At 35.6% G+C, this 22,852-nt stretch overlaps 1 protein-coding gene across 3 annotated transcripts in view; it reads right to left on the bottom strand.

Moving 5' to 3' along the window:
- LEPR (leptin receptor) overlaps positions 1-22,852 on the bottom strand; it is a gene marked incomplete at its 3' end in the record, with an annotated part of 102,513 nt that overhangs the window by 13,084 nt on the left and 66,577 nt on the right. For all 3 annotated transcript variants that reach the window (XM_079941784.1, XM_079941785.1, XM_079941786.1), the window contains 7 exons: positions 21,855-22,014; positions 21,655-21,737; positions 18,402-18,618; positions 17,424-17,606; positions 15,900-15,995; positions 14,414-14,516; positions 13,394-13,469 (listed from right to left, as the gene is read on the bottom strand). In XM_079941784.1, coding sequence (XP_079797910.1) covers positions 13,394-13,469; positions 14,414-14,516; positions 15,900-15,995; positions 17,424-17,606; positions 18,402-18,618; positions 21,655-21,737; positions 21,855-22,014 — 918 coding nt within the window. The remainder of the gene's footprint in view (positions 1-13,393; positions 13,470-14,413; positions 14,517-15,899; positions 15,996-17,423; positions 17,607-18,401; positions 18,619-21,654; positions 21,738-21,854; positions 22,015-22,852) is intronic.

Raw genomic sequence — 22,852 nt, 5'->3', positions numbered from 1 at the left:
ATCCTTCTCTCCCTCCTTTTTCTTTCTTTCCTTTTTTCTTTCTTCCTTTCTTTTTTCCCTCCTTCTTTCCTTCCCTCCTTCCTTCCCTCCTCTCTTTCTTTCTTCCTACTTCTACTAATTCTTTCTCTCTACTTTTTCTCCCTTTTATTCTGAGCTGTGTGGATGAAAGGCTCTTGGTGCTGCAGCCAGGAGTCAGTGCTGTGCCTCTGAGGCGGGAGAGCCAACTTCAGGACACTGGTGAAAAAGAGACCTCCCAGCTCCACATAATATCAAAAGGCGAAAATCTCCCAGAGATCTCTATCTCAACACCAGCACCCAGCTTCACTCAATGACCAGCAAGCTACAGTGCTGGACACCATATGCCAAACAACCAGCAAAACAGGAACACAACCCCACCCATTAGCAGAGAGGCTGCCTAAAATCATAATAAGTCCACAGACACCCCAAAACACACCACCAGACATGGACCTGCCCACCAGAGAGACAAGATCCAGACTCATCCACCAGAACACAGGCACTAGTCCCCTCCACCAGGAAGCCTACACAACCCACTGAACCAACCTTAGCCACTGGGGGCAGACACCAAAAACAACGGGAACTACGAACCTGCAGCCTGCAAAAAGGAGACCCCAAAAACAGTAAGATAAGCAAAATGAGAAGACAGAAAAACACACAGCAGATGAAGGAGCAAGATAAAAACCCACCAGACCTAACACATGAAGAGGAAATAGGCAGTCTACCTGAAAAAGAATTCAGAATAATGATACTAAGATGATCCAAAATCTTGGAAATAGAATAGACAAAATGCAAGAAACATTTAACAAGGACCTAGAAGAACTAAAGAGCAAACAAACAATGATGAACAACAGAATAAATGAAATGAAAAATACTCTAGATGGGATCAATAGCAGAATAACTGAGGCACAAGAACGGATAAGTGACCTGGAAGATAAAATAGTGGAAATAACTACTGCAGAGCAGAATAAAGAAAAAAGAATGAAAAGAACTGAGGACAGTCTCAGAGACCTCTGGGACAACATTAAACGCACGAACATTCAAATTATAGGGGTTCCAGAAGAAGAAGAGAAAAAGAAAGGAACTGAGAAAATATTTGAAGAGATTATAGTTGAAAACTTCCCTAATCTGGGAAAGGAAATAGTTAATCAAGTCCAGGAAGCACAGAGAATCCCATACAGGATAAATCCAAGGAGAAATGCACCAAGACACATACTAATCAAACTGTCAAAAATTAAATACAAAGAAAGCATATTAAAAGCAGCAAGGGAAAACAACAAATAACACACAAGGGAATCCCCATAAGGTTAACAGCTGATCTCTCAGCAGAAACTCTGCAAGCCAGAAGGGAGTGGCGGGACATACTGAAAGTGATGAAGGAGAAAAACCTGCAACCAAGATTACTCTACCCAGCAAGGATCTCATCTCATCTCAGATTTGATAGAGAAATTAAAAACTTTACAGACAAGCAAAAGCTGAGAGAGTTCAGCACCACCAAACCAGCTTTACAACAAATGCTAAAGGAACTACTCTAGGCAAGAAACACAAGAGAAGGAAAAGACCTACAGTAACAAACTCAAAACAATTTAGAAAATGGGAATAGGAACATACATATCGATAATTACCTTAAATGTAAATGGACTAAATGCTCCCACCAAAAGACACAGATTGGCTGAATGGATACAAAAACAAGACCCATATATATGCTGTCTACAAGAGACCCACTTCAGAACTAAGGACACATACAGACTGAAAGTAAGGGGATGGAAAAAGATATTCCATGCAAATGGAAACCAAAAGAAAGCTGGAGTAGCAATTCTCATATCTGACAAAACATACTTTAAAATAAAGACTATTAGAAGAGACAAAGAAGGACACTACATAATGATCAAGGGATCGATCCAAGAAGAAGATATAACAATTGTAAATATTTATGCACCCAACATAGGAGCACCTCAATACATAAGGCAAATACTAACAGCCATAAAAGGGGAAATCAACAGTAACACATTCATAGTAGGAGACTTTAACACCCCACTTTCACCCATGGACAGATCATCCAAAATGAAAATAAATAAGGAAACATGAGCTTTAAATGATACATTAAACAAGATGGACTTAATTGATATTTATAGGACATTCCATCCCAAAACAACAGAATACACTTTCTTCTCAAGTGCTCATGGAACATTCTCCAGGATAGATGATATCTTGGGTCACAAATCAAGCCTTGGCAAAAATAAGAAAACTTAAATTGTATCAAGTATCTTTTCTGACCACAACACCATAAGACTAGATATCAATTACAGGAAAAGATGTGTAAAAAATACAAACACATGGAGGCTAAACAATACACTACTTAATAACGAAGTGATCACTGCAGAAATCAAAGAGGAAATAAAAAAATACCTAGAAACAAATGACAATGGAGACACAACGACCCAAAACCTATGGGATGCAGCAAAAGCAGTTCTAAGAGGGAAGTTTATAGCAATACAAGCCCACCTTAAGAAACAGGAAACATCTCGAATAAACAACCTAACCTTGCACCTAAAGCAATTAGAGAAAGAACAAAAAACCCCCAAAGTTAGCAGAAGGAAAGAAATCATAAAAATCAGATCAGAAATAAATGAAAAAGAAATGAAGGAAACAATAGCAAAGATCAATAAAACTAAAAGCTGGTTCTTTGAGAAGATAAACAAAATAGATAAACCATTAGCCAGACTCATCAAGAAAAAAAGGGAGAAGACTCAAATCAATACAATTAGAAATGGAAAAGGAGAAGTAACAACTGACACTGCAGAAATACAAAAGATCATAAGAGATTACTACAAGCAACTCTATGCCAATAAAATGGACAACTGGGAAGATATGGACAAATTCTTAGAAATGCACAACCTGCCAAGACTGAATCAGGAAGAAATAAAAAATATGAACAGACCAATCACAAGCACTGAAATTGAAACTGTGATTAAAAATATTCCAACAAACAAAAACCCAGGACTAGATGGCTTCACAAGCAAATTCTATCAAACATTTAGAGAAGAGCTAACACCTATCCTTCTCAAACTCTTCCAAAATATAGCAGAGGGAATAACACTCCCAAATTCATTCTACGAGGCCATCATCACCTTGATACCAAAACCAGACAAGAATGTCACAAAGAAAGAAAACTACAGGCCAATATCACTGATGAACATAGATGCAAAAATCCTCAACAAAATATTAGCAAACAGAATCCAACAGCACATTAAAAGGATCATACACCATGACCAAGTGGGGTTTATGCCAGCAATGCAAGGATTCTTCAATATACACAAATCAATCAATGTGATAAACCATATTAACAAATTGAAGGAGAAAAACCAATAGATGCAGAGAAAGCTTTTGACAAAATTCAACACGCATTTATGATAAAAACCCTCCAGAAAGTAGGCATAGAGGGAACTTTCCTCAACATAATAAAGGCCATATATGACAAACCCACAGCCAACATCATCCTCAATGGTGAAAAACTGAAAGCATTTCCACTAAGATCAGTAACAAGACAAGGTTGCCCACTCTCACCACTCTTATTCAATATAGTTTTGGAAGTTTTAGCCACAGCAATCAGAGAAGAAAAGGAAATAAAAGGAATCCAAATTGGAAAAGAAGAAGTAAAGCTGTCACTGTTTGCAGATAACATGATACTATACATAGAGAATCCTAAAGATGTTACCAGTAAATTACTAGATCTAATCAATGAATCTGGTAAAGTTGCAGGATACAAAATTAATGCTCAGAAATCTCTTGCATTCCTATATACTAATGATGAAAAATCTGAAAGTGAAAACAAGAAAAGACTCCCATTTACCACTGCAACAAAAAGAATAAAATATCTAGGAATAAACCTACCTAAGGAGACAAAAGACTTGTATGCAGAAAATTATAAGACACTGATGAAAGAAATTAAAGCTGATACAAATAGATGGAGAGATATACCATGTTCTTGGATTGGAAGAATCAACATTGTGAAAATGACTCTACTACCCAAAGCAATCTACAGATTCAATGCAATCCCTATCAAACTACCACTGGTATTTTTCAATGAACTAGAACAAAAAAATTTCACAATTTGTATGGAAACACAAAAGACCCCGAATAGCCAAAGCAATCTTGAGAAAGAAAAACGGAGCTGGAGGAATCAGGCTCCCTGACTTCAGACTATACTACAAAGCTACAGTAATCAAGACAATATGGTACTGGCACAAAAACAGAAAGATAGATCAATGGAACAGGATAGAAATTCCAGAGATAAACCCATGCACATATGGTCACCTTATCTTTGATAAAGGAGGCAGGAATGTACAGTGGAGAAAGGACAGCCTCTTTAATAACTGGTGCCTGGAAAACTGGACAGGTACATGTAAAAGTATGAGATTAGATCACTCCCTAACACTGTACACAAAAATAAGCTGAAAATGGATTAAAGACCTAAATGTAAGGCCAGAAACGATCAAACTCTTAGAAGAAAACATAGGCAGAACACTCTATGACAAATCACAGCAAGATCCTTTTTGACCAACCTCCTAGAGAAATGGAAATAAAAACAAAAACCAATGGGACCTAATGAAACTTCAAAGCTTTTGCACAGCAAAGGAAACCATAAATAAGACCAAAAGACAACCCTCAGAATGGGAGAAAATATTTGCAAATGAAGCAACTGACAAAGGATTAATTTCCAAAATTTACAAGCAGCTCATGCAGCTCAATATCAAAAAAACAAACAACCCAATCCAAAGCTGGGCAGAAGACCTAAATAGACATTTCTGCAAAGAAGATATACAGACTGCCAACAAACACATGAAAGAATGCTCAACATCACTAATCATTAGGGAAATGCAAATCAAAACTACAATGAGATATCATCTCACACCAGTCAGAATGGCCATCATCAAAAAATCTGCAAACAATAAATACTGGAGAGGGTGTGGAGAAAATGGAACACTCCTGCACTGCTGGTGGGAATGTGAATTGGTACAGCCACTATGGAGAATAGTATGGAGGTTCCTTAAAAAACTACAAATAGAACTACCATATGACCCAGCAATCCCACTACTGGGCATATAACCTGCGAAAACCATAATTCAAAAAGAGTCATGTACCACAATGTTCATTGCAGCTCTATTCACAATAGCCAGGACATGGAAGCAACCTAAGTGTCCATTTACAGATGAATGGATAAAGAAGATGTGGCACATATATACAATGGAATATTACTCAGCCATAAAAAGAAACAAAATTGATTTATTTGTAGTGAAGTGGACGGACCTATAGTCTGTCATATACAGTGAAGTAAGTCAGAAAGAGATAAACAAATACCGTATGCTAACAATATATATGGAATTAAATAAAAAATAAATAAGGTTCTGAAGAACCTAGGGGCAGGACAAGCATAATGACCCAGATGTAGAGAATGGACTTGAGGACACAGGGAGGGGGAAGGATAAGCTGGGACAAAGTCAGAGATTGGCATGGACATATATACACTACGAAATGTAAAATAGACAGCGAGTGGGAGGCGGCCGCATGGCACAGCGAGATCACCTTGGTGCTTTGTGACTGCCTGGAGGGGTGGGATAGGGAGCGTTGGGGGGAGACACATGAAGGGGGAGATGTGGGGATGTGTGTGTATGTATAGCTGATTCACTTTGCTGTAAGGCAGAAACTAGAACACCATTTTAAAACAATTATACTCCAATAAAGATGTTAAATAAATAAATACAAAAAAAAAAAAGGACATTATCTGGGGAGGAATCTAGCAGCTGTGAGGAACTGGTATCTATGACCATATCTCTCCTCATCTAGCCAGAGCCCTGTCCACCCATTTAGGCCAACAATCCCTGCTTATGTGCATCATGCTTTCCCAGTCAGCTTGTCTATTATTTTATTCTTAAACATGAAAGAAAAACAAAGGGTTTCTAGATATATGGGGAAATTGTGAGATTAAAAAAAAATAAAGCCAAGATAAATAGGAGGAGAACATGATCCTAGCAGAAACAGAGAATTCAGGGAATAAAAGAAAAGAGAATTTCTAAAACAAACAATGATCCTCTAAATTTGTATTTCTAGTAAGACTTAAGAAAATATTGCATGCATAAAACCAGAACAGAATACAATGAAAATGAATATTTGGAAATTTACAAATATAAATAGCAAATAAATGTTTAATAGAAGCACTGAAAAAACAGGGTACGGCAAGGTCTCAAACGTAAAACAAACATATTAGTGAAGTGATAAGAAATATAGAAGATCTATGCAGAGGGTTCAACATCCATCTAATACGGATTCTAGAAAGAGATCCAAAAAAATAAGAGGAGAGGAAGTTATCAAAGAAATAATATAATTGCTTAGAGTTGACAGGAGACATGGAATCAAAAGTGTCTTCAAATGAGGACAAAGTTACATGAAAAAGAACCCCCCTAAATAGATTTAGACCTATCTCTAAAATTTTAGAACATCAATAATGGGGAGGATATTTTAAAAGTCAGAAATCTGCAAGTAACCAGTGAGGAGTAAAAATCAGAATGGCATCTGACTTCTCAGAAGTGATACTGATGCTAAATGATAAGGCAGGAATTGTCTCAAAGTTTTATTGGAAAGGCTCGTCGACCTGGAAATTGATATTCCACCAAACGATCAAGCGAGGAATGCACAATAAAAAGAATTTCAGGCATGCACAGATTCCGACTTACACAATATTTCCTGGCAGGTCATATAAGGAATTAGTTAATCAATAAGGAGGAAGGGAAAAATATCTAGAAAACAGTATCCGTTAGAAACCAGTTAAGGGAAAATTCAGAGTGATGGTTTGCAGCAATTTTAGAAAAGGCCTAATCCAGATTGCAGCAGGAGGATAAAGGGTTTCCTAGACAGGGTGCCCTGGGAACAGGTCTCAGTGAAGAAGCTTATATAATAGCAGCACACAGAAGGTTAAAAAAATTTTTTTTTAAAAGAAGCAATTAGAAACTCCAGAAAAAGCAAAACAAACACAAAACAAAACATAAAAACTAAAAATGAAGCCAAGTAAAATTTGGCACAATTTAAATCAACAGGGCGGAATGTTTCTAAAATTTTTTTGAAAAACATTCTCCTGTGACACTGGAACCACCAAAAAGTGTGGTAATATAATCACATATTACTTGCTTCTGCAAGGAACAATACTTACATACTCATAAAAATGCAAATGCAGTTTACTGGGTTTTTTATTTTTTAAAATGAACCCATAGACAAATTATAGCACAGAACATATCAACCCTGACTTAAGTAAAAGTGTAAAGTTACAGTTGACAGAGATTGGGAAGTGGAGGGAGAAATGGAGGGAAGGGTAAGAGTGCTAATGTCTTTATTTTATTAAAAAGAAAAAATGGGGGAAGGGGAGCTCCAAGAAACAGCCTCTATTTCGTTGAACAAGAAATGGAGTTTAAGAAGATTCTTCTGAGGTTGCAGAGTGATTACTGAAGGAACTGAAAAAAGTGACAAACTATATATGGTAGGAGCATGGGGAAAGAAGGGGAGAAAAAGTATATGTATAAGTAAATCCTCATTATAGCCAGAGATCAGTAAATAATGTCTACATTTCATAATGCCATAAGCATATTATTTTTAGAAATATAAAGGTGACCTGCCAGAAAAATTAAAAGCAAACCAGTTTAAAGTAATGGCACTTGGGAAGCAAGACTAAAGGTAGAGAAGGGTGCAGAAGAGACTATACTGTCCAATAAATGTTTTTCCATACTATTTCACTATTAAACCATGCACACTAGGCATACCGTAATGCAAAATGATTTTTTAAAATAATGGGACATATCAAGGCGTATACTCCCAGAGAACAAAGAGGCATATACAACCATGTGTCCTGTAGCATTGTTTATAATAAATAGAAAATAGTTTTCTATCCATCAGCAGGGGAATGGATATATGAATTGTGGTATATATTCATAGGATGAAATATTATGGATCAAATTATTAAACGAAATGAAATATATCAACATGAAGATATCTCAAAAAGAATGCTGAAAAAAAAAGAATGCTGAGAAAATAATAATTTTTGAATGATATGGGAGATTAATATTAACAATAACCAAATGTATTATTGTTCATTGGTCATGGATACATACATGCAGATGTAAGAAAAAAGGTGTTGTATAAAAGCATGAACTAGACAAATACATACTATATTCTTGAAAGTGGGTGCCCTAGGAAGGGAAGGAGAGACTAAAACTAGTAAGGGCAACAAGCAGGACAAACTTCATCTATAATTTTTATTAATAAAAATATATGAGGCAAATATGAGAAAATTTTAAGATATTGTGTTAGTACACAGACGTTTTTATATTACTCCATTTTATGTACTTATATTGTCTTAAAATAATTTTAAAGGGTAAAAGGAAACGGAACATACAAAAGAAAGAAAATCAAGGGGAAATTATGTGAGAGAATTTTCATCACATATGGTATCATCCTATACTGACGTTGTTTTAAACAAATGTGGGTTTTTTGGGAAATACCTCAGAATACTGGTTTTTTTCATCTTTGATTTGAATACTTACAGGTTTAGTATGGATTTTGATTTACTATAAAGGGAAGGAGAATGATAGCTTAAAAAGTGGAAGAAATTAATTAATTAATTTTAGGGGACATTTTAGAAATCAGGGTTTATTGTCTAGAAATTACAGGTATAGATAAAAATCAATGTTCAAAAAGATCCGAATTTGAAGAACAAATTAAGGGAAATAGTTTATACAAAAATTATTACCTCCTTTTAAACAATACTGTATTTGAATTGTTTTTAAAAACAATGGGCTCCCATAGTCTGTTTGCTTTGCAATGCGTTGTAGGTTTTTTGTGTTTCCTTTTGTTTTAGAATTGGAAATCTCAAATTTTGCTTATCCATTTCATCATTTGATGGCTATTTGGGTTGTTTCCATGTTTTGACCATTATGAACACTGTTGCTATGAACATTCATATACAAGCTTCTGTGTAGATATATGACTTCATTTCCATTGGATATATACCTAGCAGTGGATTGTTGGGTCATATGGTAATTCTATGTTTAACTGTTGGAGAACTGTCAGACTATTTTCCAAAAGCGCTGCACCATTTTCACATTCCCATCAGCAGTGTAGGAGAGTTACAATTTCTCCACATTCTCACCAACACTTATTATCTGTCATTTTAATTATAGCCATCCTAGCTAGTGTAAAGTGCTACCTTGTGTTTTTGGTTTGCATTCCCCTAATCGCTAATGATGTTGAGCACATATATATTCATTTGTGCTTATGGCTATTGGTACATCTTCTTTGCAGAAATGTCTATTCAGCTCCTTTGCCAATTTTTTTGCGTGTTGATATGCGTAACATAAAATTTACCATTTCAACTATTTTTAAGTGTACAATTTAGGGGCATTAGTACATTAAGCAATACATTGTTAATATGGAATCGATGGCTAGGGTATCAATGTGAGTCCAATGGACCTGAGGTTAACCAAGATTTTCACACCTACAGCCTGGATGATCAAGACAAGCTACAGAACCACTCTGTGCCTCAGTTTTGTCATCAGAAAATATAAGGCTATTAGGTCTATGAGATAATTAAATAAAATAATATGAATATGAAAGTACGGAGCAGATAGTAAATTTGTCTTGTCCTCTTTAGAAATATAATGTGAATTATATTATATTATTTTTCCCTAAAAAAATATATTTTAGTTATTTAGGAGATTAAAGTAGAAGATGAAATTTTAAGAAGTTATTTAATTTTAGAAGATTAGATTTTTATCATTAGTAAAACCTTTGAAATTATATTCTTCTTTACTCTTCAAATATCCCCAAAACTGATTTATTCCTAATTGTGTACCTGTTAAACCCTAGTAATAAACTAAGCATCTTGAGGGCTAGTTATGCTTAAAGAATATCTTAACAAGATTATGAAGTCTAACACTGGCAAAAGTAAAAAAAAAAAAAAAAATCAGTCTTACAAATAAGGACATTCACACCTACTGTACTTAAAAAATTCTTCACACTTCCTCAGTTTACCAGAACCTGGGGAAATGTGATGATATTTCCGTCTATTGTATATGTCTGCCAGATGATCTGCTGTGGCATTACACTCCTCCTCAGGGAGCTCAGCGGGGTAGCGCATAGGCTAAAAACAGTCACTGACTGAACCTACATCCACCAAGTGGTTCCTTTGTGTCGGGCATTTTCTGGAAAAGGGAAAAGCCATTTGGTGCAGGTTCAAACTGCATTTTGCTTAGGTGGGCCTAATCATTTCCCTGCCCTGGTAAACACTTAGAAACCATTTTCCCGGTGGTTCATAGAGGAGATTTCAGAGCTTAACATATTGAAGACAGAGTGTTTGAGCTTCTCTGAAAGAGACAGTAAGATGGTTATTCCCTACATTTATATGTACTGACATGGTGAAGCTTTTAATTCTTTATTTAGATAGGTATTTAGATTTTTTAGACAAAACCCCTCTCACATTAAAAGATGAAAAAACCCCAATATTTAAGAAAAATAATCTCCTTACTCTTTGTCTTTTAATCTCCCTGCTTTCAGCTTGCAAATGTGCTAAGGTACTTCCTACCGCAGGGCTTTGTATTCACCAGCGGACTTGCTGGGCTCTACCCTCCACCACAAATCTTAGTTAATGACTGCTCATTTTCCAGATCTCAGCTCACCCCCATCCCACACACGACACTCAGCACACTGGGCCCTTTCTTTCACAACACGTAGTTTATCATTATTAGTGTCTGTAATATTATCATAATATATATTACATATAACATATATAATGTATATTATTTGTTATTTCAGTTATAAATTGATTAATGCTTATCTTCCCCATAGACTGCACACTCCAAGAGTTCCTGTTTTCTGACCATTTTAACCCTAAGGCCTAGCATAGTGACTGGCATAGGATAACTATTCAATAAATACCCCTTGAATGAATGGATGGAATGAAGTAATGAATTTTAAAATAAAACATTTTAGAGAGAGAAAAGAAAAGTTCTTCCTATTCTGCTTTTAACCAAGTCACTCCTCTATGACCTCACTGTCTTACTGCCTAGATGGTAAGGAAAATCTCTTACAAATTGTTTTCCCAGAGCCTAGCAACATCCTAGACTTACATGTAAATACTTATTCTCATTTTGTGCTTGCTGAATGAATGACAAACAAATACATATGGCTGAAATATCACTATCACTACAATAAACGTCACTGTAAGAATTCATAACGGAAGAGAAAGAAGAGGAATAAATACTTTACTAATTGAAAAAACCATCAGCTCTGCTTTAATGAAAGGAGACTCCGTGTCTTACAGTGAGTAAGGGCATAGCTGAGAAGTGTATGGGTGTGGGGCTGGTTAGGTTCAGGCTAAGTGAAGTTTCTATAACGAGAATGACCATATGTAAAACTACGCTGCTACCATGTCTGAAGATATGGCACTGTCTCTTCCACTGAAAGATTACAATTTAAATGTCTGCATTATTTTGCCCACATTATTACATATCTGTTCACTAATTCATTCATCGGTAAACTGTAGAGCAGTGTTTTCTAACCGCAAATCATATCTGTTAGTATGTGAATGAATGTAGAGGGTTGTAACCAGTATTTTTGAAATGAAACAGAATTTTGAAAACAGAGGGTGTTGCAAATAGTAAAACTGTTTTGAGCATCTTTTGTTTCAGTTTTGCATATTATCTACATCTACTCATTTACTAGGTTGCAAGGTAAAGCATTTTTCTCACTGTGGATCATGGTCAAAAAAAAAAAAAAAAATCGAAAGCCAGAGAGAACACTTACTAATAGAACAGGCTCCAAAGTCAGACAAATTAGAAAACTAAGCCAGACTCTAAAACAAGTTACCTAACCATTATAAGCTTTAGGTTTTTTCTTCTATAAAATGGAGATTATAATACTTATCCCACAGGGTAACTGAAAGAATAACATAAAACATGTAAATATGTAAAATAATGATAACTAATATTTGTTGAGACAATACTATGTTAGAAGTACTATCTTCTTTAGTCCCCCAAACAACCCAATGAGGTAAGTTCTATTAAACCTCATTTTACAGGAGAGGAAACAGAGATACTGAGAATTGAAGTAAAAATCTTAATGAGTGTAAGAATATATATCTCAGTCATTTGCACATAAATAAATGGACATTATTATAAGATAGCAGCAAGTCATTAATAAATCCTGACCCTAGTACTTTGCCTTTAGCAGGAGAAGCTCAACAATAGTTGTGATTGGTAAAACACAGCCCTTGAACTCGGAACACTCTTCACAATAAAAAATAAAATGCTCCAGGAACTTAAAGGGGGCAGAAATTCTTCTGAACTACATTTGTTCACAAAAGCCTTGGGGAAAGAAGAGCTTAGAGCAAGGTCTTCATTGACGTGGAAGGGTCTGTAGAGATGAGGAGAATAGCATAGGCATGACTAAGGCCCACGGACAGAAAAAATGAATCTGTAGGTTGATAACAGATTGTAGAGAGAAGTCATTGAGTACTTGATCTTGTAACTAAAAGAAAACCACTGAAGACTTGTAACAGTGACTAATGATGACACAATTACTGAGACTGCATCATAACCTCCATATGATTATTGTTCAAAACAGCGTGAAGATACTTTGCCATGAAAATTGAATTCTATTTTCCCAATTTTATGGGTGGAAAACCAACCTTGCTTCAAGGGAAATTATGGGAATTAATGATACATTTGTTAAACTCTAGAGTTTTCTGAGAAATTCTATTATAAAGTGCAAATTATTTTATTAGAGTTGACTAATTGTTTCATAAAGTAGCTTGAAAGGAACTATCTTCATAAATGTAAGTTTTATTATGATAATTGCATTTTTCAGATTGCAGTATTTGAGGAAAGGATTATTTATATAGTTTTTAACTGATTTAAGTAATTATGGAGATAATTACAAGGGTTAAAAAATATTGATTCCAGCCTTTTCCTAAGGACAATCAATTTATACCAAAAAAGTATATACAAATATTTGTTCTCCACCAGATTTGACTCTAATATTCTAATATTTATTTTATTATATACTGTGACACAGAAGAAAGATATGTATTTGTTAACTCAGATGATAAACTACCTATTGAATTTTTTTTGTCCTGGTTTCAAATTCCTGCATCTTGCTATTCTTGAAAACAAATAACAGATTAAATAGACTCATATTAAGATGAATTGAATAAAATAAGATTTAAACCTTATCCTTAAAATGTTTTAAACCTTAAAAATGTTTGAAGCTCTAGAAGGCATATAGCATCTAAAATGTGATCTTATATATTCTGGGGTTTAAAAACTGAAAAAGGGACCTTCTGAAAATTAAGTCCTTGTGCCCAGGAACAATTCTTGGGGTTTGGAACATCTTCCCAAAACAGCTTTTTCATCCTACAAAAGATAAACAAGGCATTAGAAGTAACGAAAAACATTCACATTGAAAATGTTAACAGTTAATAAATGTACAAACTAGAAATTTATCTACCAGACTGGTTATGCCTCAGTAGGATCAGATTCACTTTCACATGCTCTACCATGAAGATCTCCACCAACTTTCTGTCTAGACCAAAGTTAATGATCACTATAATAAACATAGCCAACTCTTATTAAAAACTGTTTACCAGGCACTGTGCTAAATGCTTTGCACAGGTTTTTCTCAGAGAAAATTAAATATTAAATATGGCCATCAATTGAGTGTCAGAAACAATTCTACTGGATATGGCCCGATCAGCTCACTTGACTGAAAGGTAAATTCAGATTGTAAAATCACTTTTCCCTCTTCACTGCTAGAAGACAAAATTTTCTGTAGAGATTTGGCATGTGTGAAATAACCTCAATGGTCCGGACCTCTCAGCACAGAGTAATGGGGCACCCAAAGAACCATCCAAGAAATTCAAGGCCATTTGCCAAACCAAACAGAATGGAGCCATTCAGCGCTGACGTTTAAAAAGCAGAATGCCTACTGACCATAAGTGAACTGATGGCTTCAGATAAATCTTCACCAATAAAGGTTCTCAACCTAGATTGTACAACTTTGAAAGCCATTCTTCTCACCTCTAAGAACATACCGCCTAGGATTTCCTATTATAAGCTTGTTATTTCATGAATGTATATACAGTAAAAAAAAAACAAAAAACAAAAAAACTAATTTCTTTCCTGAGGCTTATGTGTACTAGCAAAACCGAGTGTGGTTTCCTGAAATCAGGTTTTTTCTTTTTACGCCATCTCATTGCCATCAAATACATATAAAAATATTTAGAACACTTCAGTGTTTCTGATTTGGATCTAAAATCTAGGTTTAAATATGTTCAAGATTTTGACACCAAGTACAATACCTTTGGTGTGATATTAACAGTGTTCCAAGCAATAAGATGGAAGAGGAAATAATTATTGGCACAATTACATATAGACCTGCATCATGCTGGTGTTTTTCATCATCTGAAAAAGAAAAAATTCACACAACTCTGAAGTTTGAGGAAATAACATCTTTCTGAATCAGAAATTATAATAGACTTTTTTTCTGATTTCAACATAAATCTGAATGACCTTTAAAGATATAAAAATCAGAAAGAGGAAGATAAAAGTATAGCTTTGATCACATTAATAAAATTATTATTTTGGTCAGAATTATGCTTCTTGTAATTTAGCAAAACATTTTTTCAAAATTATTTATTTGCCAGCTCTCTCCATCTGGTCACTTTTAGATTATATGAGTCCAAGTGTCAATAAAAGTTGTTATGATGACTCTTTGTTTCAGCATCTGCTTTTAGAGAAGGCAACCTACAACACCCACCAACCTCTATCTTGCTCACTCCAGACACATTGACCTCCTTACTGTTTCTTGAACCACAAAGCACGCTCACTCTTCAGGGCCTTTGCACTTGCTATCCCCTTGCTGAAATGCTCTTCCCCTTTGTTCTTGCAGGGCTTTACCCAAATATCACCTTCACAGAGAAAAAGACCGTTTGGGGCCATCCTTACTAAAGCACCACATTTTAACTCCATCCCTTCATTTTATTTTGCTTCATGCACTTATTTCTATCTGACATTATATTATACATGATTTGTTTATTGTCTGTCATTCTTATTAGAGTACTGGAGTTTAAGCTCCATTTAGGGCACAGACTTATGTTCACTGTTCAATCCCCAGTGCTTAGAACAGTGTTCAGTGTATATTTGTTGAACAATACATGGATGAAGCTTTATAATTATTTTAATTCTAAAACCAGGTGAAATGTTTCTCTCTTGAAACTTCATTATTGGGTTGCTTGGACTTGAAGACAATCTGAAAAGTAATAGCAAAATCAAAATGTTCCCACTTCAAGTACAGCAAGGTGAATCAGAAATATAAGACACCCTGTGAACTTTTTTCTATAATATTGCTACAGTTTTATTTTTAGAAAAAGATTTCCTTTAGAAGATGATTAAAATTTAAAGAGCCATAAATATGAGTCAAAACATATTGTTTGGGGTAGGTGTATTCATATTAATTATACAGAAAATTAATATTTTTCCAATTAATCTTTATGATGATGTATTTTATTGTATAGCTGGATACTTCCCTTTATTTTGTTTCCATCAACTTTTAGACTGAAATTTTTACTTACCAATACAAGAATACAATACCACGCCTGATTATTCTTCTTACCACCACCATGGAACCATGTACCCTTACTGCAGTCACCCATGAGGCATCTACATAAGACTCTGGGCTATTCCATGATTCCATCAGAAAGAAAATAATCAGATGGCAGCATTACTGCTAGCTAAGGAGGAAACCACAAATCTGTGTAAAAAGAAACTAAAAGTAAACATTTTTACCTTGGGTGAAACTATCAATTATCTTCGGTTTCCCCACTCCCTCCATAAATATTGGGTAAAGACTGAACTGATACTTCTCAATGGGGATAAAATGATCTGAGGAGAAAAAATATTTTAAAGAGTCATTCCCACTGAATTAATATAAATGAGTGAAATCTATGTAAAAAAAATGTTAAGTGACTCTCTCATATTTCCATGGATGTAAAACTGATGACTTACAGGTTGAAACTGATGGATTAAAAAAACTGATGATTGTTACCTATGGATTGAAACTGATAATTAGGGAGTTTCAAAGACAATCTAAGCACTACCAATTCTACCGTAATGACAATAATTTCACAAATAATGTTTTAAAATCTTACCCAAAGATAGAAGATTGCAATTTTTCAAAGGCATGTTCCAGTGATAGCCAGTTTGTTCAAGTTCAGGGTGTAGGAGTTGTTTTATTTCCCTTTCCAGGACAATACACTCTACCTCCTAAGACCAAAGCCAGCAATATTCCCTTTTCATAAGAATTTAGTTTACTTAGCCTCCCCATTCAAGGCAGCTGGGAGACTAAAGTCTCATGAAATCCCATGCAGAGAAGATGGGAGTGGGGACCAGGAATTACCTTATATATCCAGGCATCTAGATCTACGAAGGATGATCACCTTCATAGCAAAGTTCAAAATGGATCTATCAGTGATCTATCATTTTTACAAATGCTAATAAGATATAAATATTATTCCACAAGAGATAAATCTCTTTGAAGCACAGAGAGCAACCACCTAGACAACAGTATAGTAATGAACTGGATTTAGTTCTCTATCAATAATTTGTTTCTATCTACCTTGATGCTAAATTCTAGGGTCTTTGCAATGAAATAGAAGTATGTGCCTTTGGGATGATGTTGTAAATAAGAACATGTCAATCCTTAGCTTCCCTGCTTAAACCTTACTCACACTTGGAGACTCTGTATTGTGCACTAATATTTTGTATTTTAATCACCTTGTGGGGTAACTGGTCTTCTTTGGGAATATTATGCTGGCTTATGATCCTCAGACCTTCAGCCTGGCCCTCTCACTCATTGCTAGTGGCATCATAAGTTGGTACACAATTTGCGAAAACAATTTGTCAGTAGCTATTAAAAGCCATTAAAATGGTTTTAAAAAAACGTTAAGCTGGAAGCAACATAAATATTCTCAAATAAATAAATGGTTTATGTAGATTCTGGAATAAAATGCTATACAATCATTTAAAAAATAGTTATAAGGATTGTGAACAAAATAGAAACATGCTTGTGATATATCAAAGGAACAAACTATAAGAAAAGTGGTAGATGATATGATTACAACTACATAAAATATTTAAATGGAAAAGGATCAAATGAAATAGAATTAAATGTTTGTAATAGGATGACAATTTAGGCAGCAAGATATATCATCTATATTTTTGAAGTTTTCATCAACTATCTTATTTGAATTAATAATCTGTAGCGTCATACTAATCCATAGGAGAAACTTAATTAAAGTACAGTAAGCTTACCGTGGACATAATACTTCTTAACAGAGGAAGGGATTCTAAGCCATTTAATTTCATTGTCTTCATGAAGAATTTTCCACTCAAGAATAAAATACATCAGATTGTAATCACTGGGTGATAGCATCCAGGAAAGAATTACACAACTGCTGTTTAAAGGATATGCACTGAGTGACTGCACGATATTTACTGTGGGGAAAACAAGGAAATTTATTTTTAAATTCAAAATCAATGAAGATCTCCTAATTGCCTTTAGGAACATATAACCTACTGAAAAGGGGAGAAGGAAGAGAAAGCAGACATTTATACATGGCAATTATTTTTGTATCACAAGAGTCATATAAGCAGAGAGATGTGGGAATATACGCTATGAGGAGAAATAAGATTCTACCTAAAATCCAAAAAAGAGATTTTTGGATATGGTAAAAAGGTGTTCTCTCTGTAATACTGTACAAGCCTATGAATCATTCTAATTCCCTCCAAATCTTCTCTCCCGCTGATGGAGTCAGTGCTTTCAAAGCACAAATCTGATCATTTTAACACACTCTCCTCAGAGTCCCACTTAAAAGCCTCCAGACTTCCGCACGTGAGAACAAAATTCCTATCATGCCTACAATTCCCTGAGGGCCATGCCTCAGAGCCTCTGTCGGCCTTTCTGGACTTTTTTTGCACCAGCGCCAACCAGGTCTTCCTTCATATCCTCTCCTGGACTACAGGACTTTTGGTCAGATTTTTCCTCTCGCGGGAGCACTTCCCCCGACCTTCTGGGGAAGTTTAATTCCTCTACTGTATCCTCAAGAAAGCTTCTCTGACACTCAATACCAGGTTAGGCTCTTCTTTTCTTTTCTTTTATAAAATTATACTCTTTTCCTGGGAACACTCTTCTCAGTTTGTAAATAGGCATTAACTTGCATGATTATTTGATTAATGTTTGTCTCATCTATTGGGCTCTGTGAATGCAAAGTGAGGTGTACCTTTTCTTACCTTTGCTCATAGGCCATGAGAATGTTAGATTAAAATTTGCAGAAGAAGCACCAATTGAATTGACGGCCAGAACGGTAACAGAGTGTGCTTGCTCTGTCCAAAGGAAAGTGAATTTAGTGTGATTTCCTACATCTTCTGACCATGTTCCATTGCGGGAAGTATGATGTTTCACCACATATCTTCTCACACTGCACAATGAGTCATTTTTCATCAGGGGCTGCGGTAAACATAAAAATTGATTAGCTCAAGGGCTACAGTGCTTTTTATACTGACTGAGCTCACGGAACTCCTATTAAACATTTCCCATTGGTAAGCAGGGGCCGGGCCAGAGCAAGCACTGCTGAATTCAAGGCTGAGGTATGGGGCTCTGACCACAGTCTCCCTGAAGCCGTCTGGGTGGCTATGGAGCATGGGAAACTTATCTCCCCCCTTTTGGTTTTTTTTTTTTAAGACTCAAAGACTAAATCAATTGAAGATAATGAAGTATGGATACAAATAGGACACTTTTCCACCTGAAAGTTTCACTCTAATTCTAGAGAAAAGAAAGACTGAAAGAGAGTTGAGAGTTTCTTCATCTAAAAAGCAAAAAAGGAATAACCCTCTGTTTTCATAAAGCAATAACTAGAGAGAGTTGAAAAGATATTAATCATCACTTCTATTAATCCTGGTGAGACTGGTCACTCATTTTTTTTCTTCCCTTGATATGCTGCCCCTTCCAGTAACAGAGGCTATCAGGACAGTGTACATGGAACCCCAGAATTTGTGTCTTTAGTTAAAAAAATATCATACCAGGTCACTGATGATTCAGTGTAAAATATATAATTAGTCCAATTGTATTCATCTGTTCTACAGAATATAACAATATGTCCCACTTCCCCCATCACCTTCACCTGTTTCAGGTAAGATTTAAGTGCTACCAATCCCTTGTAAACCCTTAGAAAGCTTAACTCTATACAATAGACTAGAACAGTGCTTCCCAATTTTTGTCATTGAGATTCTTCTAAGTCAGAAATTGAGAAACATAAATATGTCCCTGCAGGGCGTGGAAGAACCTGGGTAGGTGGTAAGATTTTAGCAGCCTCTGCAACAAATAAATGTCCGAAAACTCATGCAAATTTTACATTTTGTTTTTTTAAAAAATCTATGTCAGTTTTCATATACAAATATTTACTTTCGTAACCATCAAGTAAAATTGATGATAAAGTCCTTACTTTCTAGTCCTACAAGCTGCTCTAGGCTCATCTTGTGTTATTTCCTGCCCCAGCCCTATAACCCAGCATTTTTTCACAGAGCCCTAGTTCCTTTCATTGGAGAATAGTATTAGAAACAAATCTGGGAATACTCCTTACTACCAGAATATGGATTTCTCAGCTTACAGATCAAGGAAATACGTCTGTGTATACTACATCTGTATACACACATATCTATGAAAATTTCTAAATGAATCCATCTGTATCCATATTAAGCTAAACATGAGTTCATACTGATGTCTCCAACCCTAATCCATTACCACACGGATCATTCCGATCTTCTCCTTGCTTGTCTGTAACCAATTCAACAGTGAGAAACCTGGGTCCTTCCTACCATCCATCATCCTATGCTTAATTGTTCAATTCCAGTTTGCATATCTAATGATACAAGAACAGTTAACCCATACCTTGTGAGAGAAATGACTTTATCAGCTAGGACACGGTGGTTAGGTACAGTTTCTTTTGCCTTTAGTCTTAAGAATCTACTCATTAACAAGGTTACCTAGGCCTGAACCTTTTTCTCCCAACTCCTTCAGTAAGACTGTTCCATACACTTGTAATACAGTTAGTTTCTCTTACTGCAGTCTGGATTCCATCCTGGGATTCTCCAACCTCTTAACGATTTATCTTTAATTTGTATACACTAAGGTGTTTTCTTTGTGGTATAAGGTTTTATGAGTTTTGGCAAATGCATAATGCTATGTACTCACCAGGACAATATTATACAGAATAGATTCACCATCATAAAAAATCCCCTGTTCTTCACCCATTCAAACCTTTCCCCATCAACCAAACCCCTGGAAACCACTGATCTTTTTGCCATCTCTACAGTTATGCCTTTTCTTGAATGTCCTGTAAATGGAATCATAATGTAGCCCTTTAGGCAGCCTTCTAGCTCTTAACAACATTCATTTAAGAGTCATCCATATCTTTTTGTGGCTTTAGAGCAGTTTCTTTTTATCGCTGAATAATATTCCATTGTATGAAAGTACCAAAGTTTTTTGTAAGAAGCTACCAAACTATATTCAAAAGTGGCTATACCATTTTCCATTCCCACCAGCAGAGAATAAAAGTTCCTGTTGCTTTGCATGCTAGCCAGCAATTTGTCAGTTTTTTTGGATTTTAACCATTCTAATAAGTGTGTAGTGGTATCTCATTGTTGTTCTCATATGTATTTCCCTAATGACAAATGATGTTTGCTATGGATTGAATGTTTGTGTCTCCCTAAAATTCGGACCAAAAAAAAAATACATTCACTTGGGATAGAAATCAATTCATTTGGGGGAGAGAACACTTTGAAAATTTCTAAGCTGTATACTCATTGTTCTTGGAAATATCCATTGTGTATTTGCCATCATACAAAAAGAATAATCGGGCTTCCCTGGTGGTGCAGTGGTTGAGAGTCTGCCTGCTGATGCAGGGGACACGGGTTCGTGCCCCGGTCCGGGAGGATCCCACATGCCGCGGAGCAGCTGGGCCTGTGAGCCGTGGCCACTGAGCCTGCGCGTCTGGAGCCTATGCTCCGCAACGGGAGAGTCCACAACAGTGAGAGGCCCGTGTAGCAAAAAAAAAAAAAAAAAAAAAGAATAATCTAAATGCCCTTGAGATATGTAGGGAAGGCCACGTTTACTCTGTTTAGAATTAAATACAAATGGAATTTTTGGACTTGAAGGAACACTAGATATCATCCAGTCCAATCTTATGTTGACACAGATGAGGAAACTGAGGTTGAAGGGTCTAAGTGACCTTGTCAAAATAGCACTGATTAATTATACTATGTCAAGCCAAGAATAGAATTAAAGTCTCCAAACTCCAGGCCAGTGCTCCCTCCATTCTACACCTTGGCTCACTTCTCCAAATTGAAATAAACTTGGGATTGCAGAGACCAAAAATGATAGAATTATTAAGTAAGTCTTTTTTACAATGAAGTCTTTTTTACAATGAAACAAATCTTTCAAGAGTATAGAAGTAAAATTTAAGAATAACATAAAAATCAGGAATACCTTCCAAAGCAAAGTGACATTTCTCTCTTTCTTAGTGTTGTCTTCATTAATTATTCTCCAAAATTCAGGTCCTCTGATAGGAACTGCAAAATAACAAGGAGCCCAAGTTGTATATGTGTTCTTGGAAGGATTACTTTTCAGTCACATTGGAAGCACATACTTGTGCATTTTTAAGACACGTTCACAAAATCTTTGCAAACCTTTTATATCCGTGACAATTGTGTAGGCTGGAGTACTCCAATTACTCCAATATCCCAGTCCATCTAGCCTCTTACAGCGCACCTGGACAGCATAGACTGCACACAGGTCTGGCACCGGGAAACTGGCAGATTTTAATTTTGCATCATACACCTCAAATACCTATAAAATAAGTCAAACTATTAGATTGATCATTACTAACACATATGTAGCTAAAGGGCCCTGAAGTGCATTTTATTTTAAACCCTAACACTATTCCAAAATTAAGAGAGAACTGACTGTGTTTTCTGGCTTTATAAATACTCTTATTAGGCTTGAATCATGAGCTCCTTCAAGTTAAGGATTGCCTCAGTCATCTTGTTATTTCCATCTCGTGACAAGATCTGGACTGGCCCACTTGCAACCTCACTTCCCAATCACTCTTTTACCCTATTACTAATCTCTGTCCACTAATCCTCTATACACAAAGACTTTTAAGAATTTTAACCTAGTGGTTAGAAAGGGCCTGCTGCAGAGAATCTTTGATATCCAGTCTCCTCAATAAGCAAGTAAACTGTCACATTTATTACAGCTGAACTCATTGTGATCTAATTCTATTCTAGGGTTCCTGCTATGTCTAGGTCTTTGCAGGCTGCCATCAGAAAACTGACACAGGAAGGCATCATATGCACACTTGCCACTATGGGTGTGATTCTGGTTGTTTGATAAAAGCAGCTTCTTCCAAAATGTGTCCCACTGAACATGCGTGTACTAAAGAACATTGTTAAAGGGAAAAAGATTCCTTGGTAAAATGAGTTTGAGAAACATAGGATGAAATAAAGTTACAAATGTTTCTTAAATTCAGGACTTCTCTAAACCTTTAATATGTAATATACCATGATTCTACACTAGGGACATATGGTGATTCAGGGTTTCTTAAACTTTATTAAGCCATGTGATCTTTCTTCAAGAAACATTGTATGGGACCAATGTACTATAAAACACATTTTGGGAAATGATA

The sequence above is a fragment of the Stenella coeruleoalba genome (genome assembly GCF_951394435.1).
Source record: "Stenella coeruleoalba genome assembly, chromosome: 1".
Lineage (NCBI taxonomy): Eukaryota > Metazoa > Chordata > Mammalia > Artiodactyla > Delphinidae > Stenella > Stenella coeruleoalba.
Note: the sequence above shows the minus strand (reverse complement) of the source record. Positions and strands in the feature narration are given on the sequence as shown.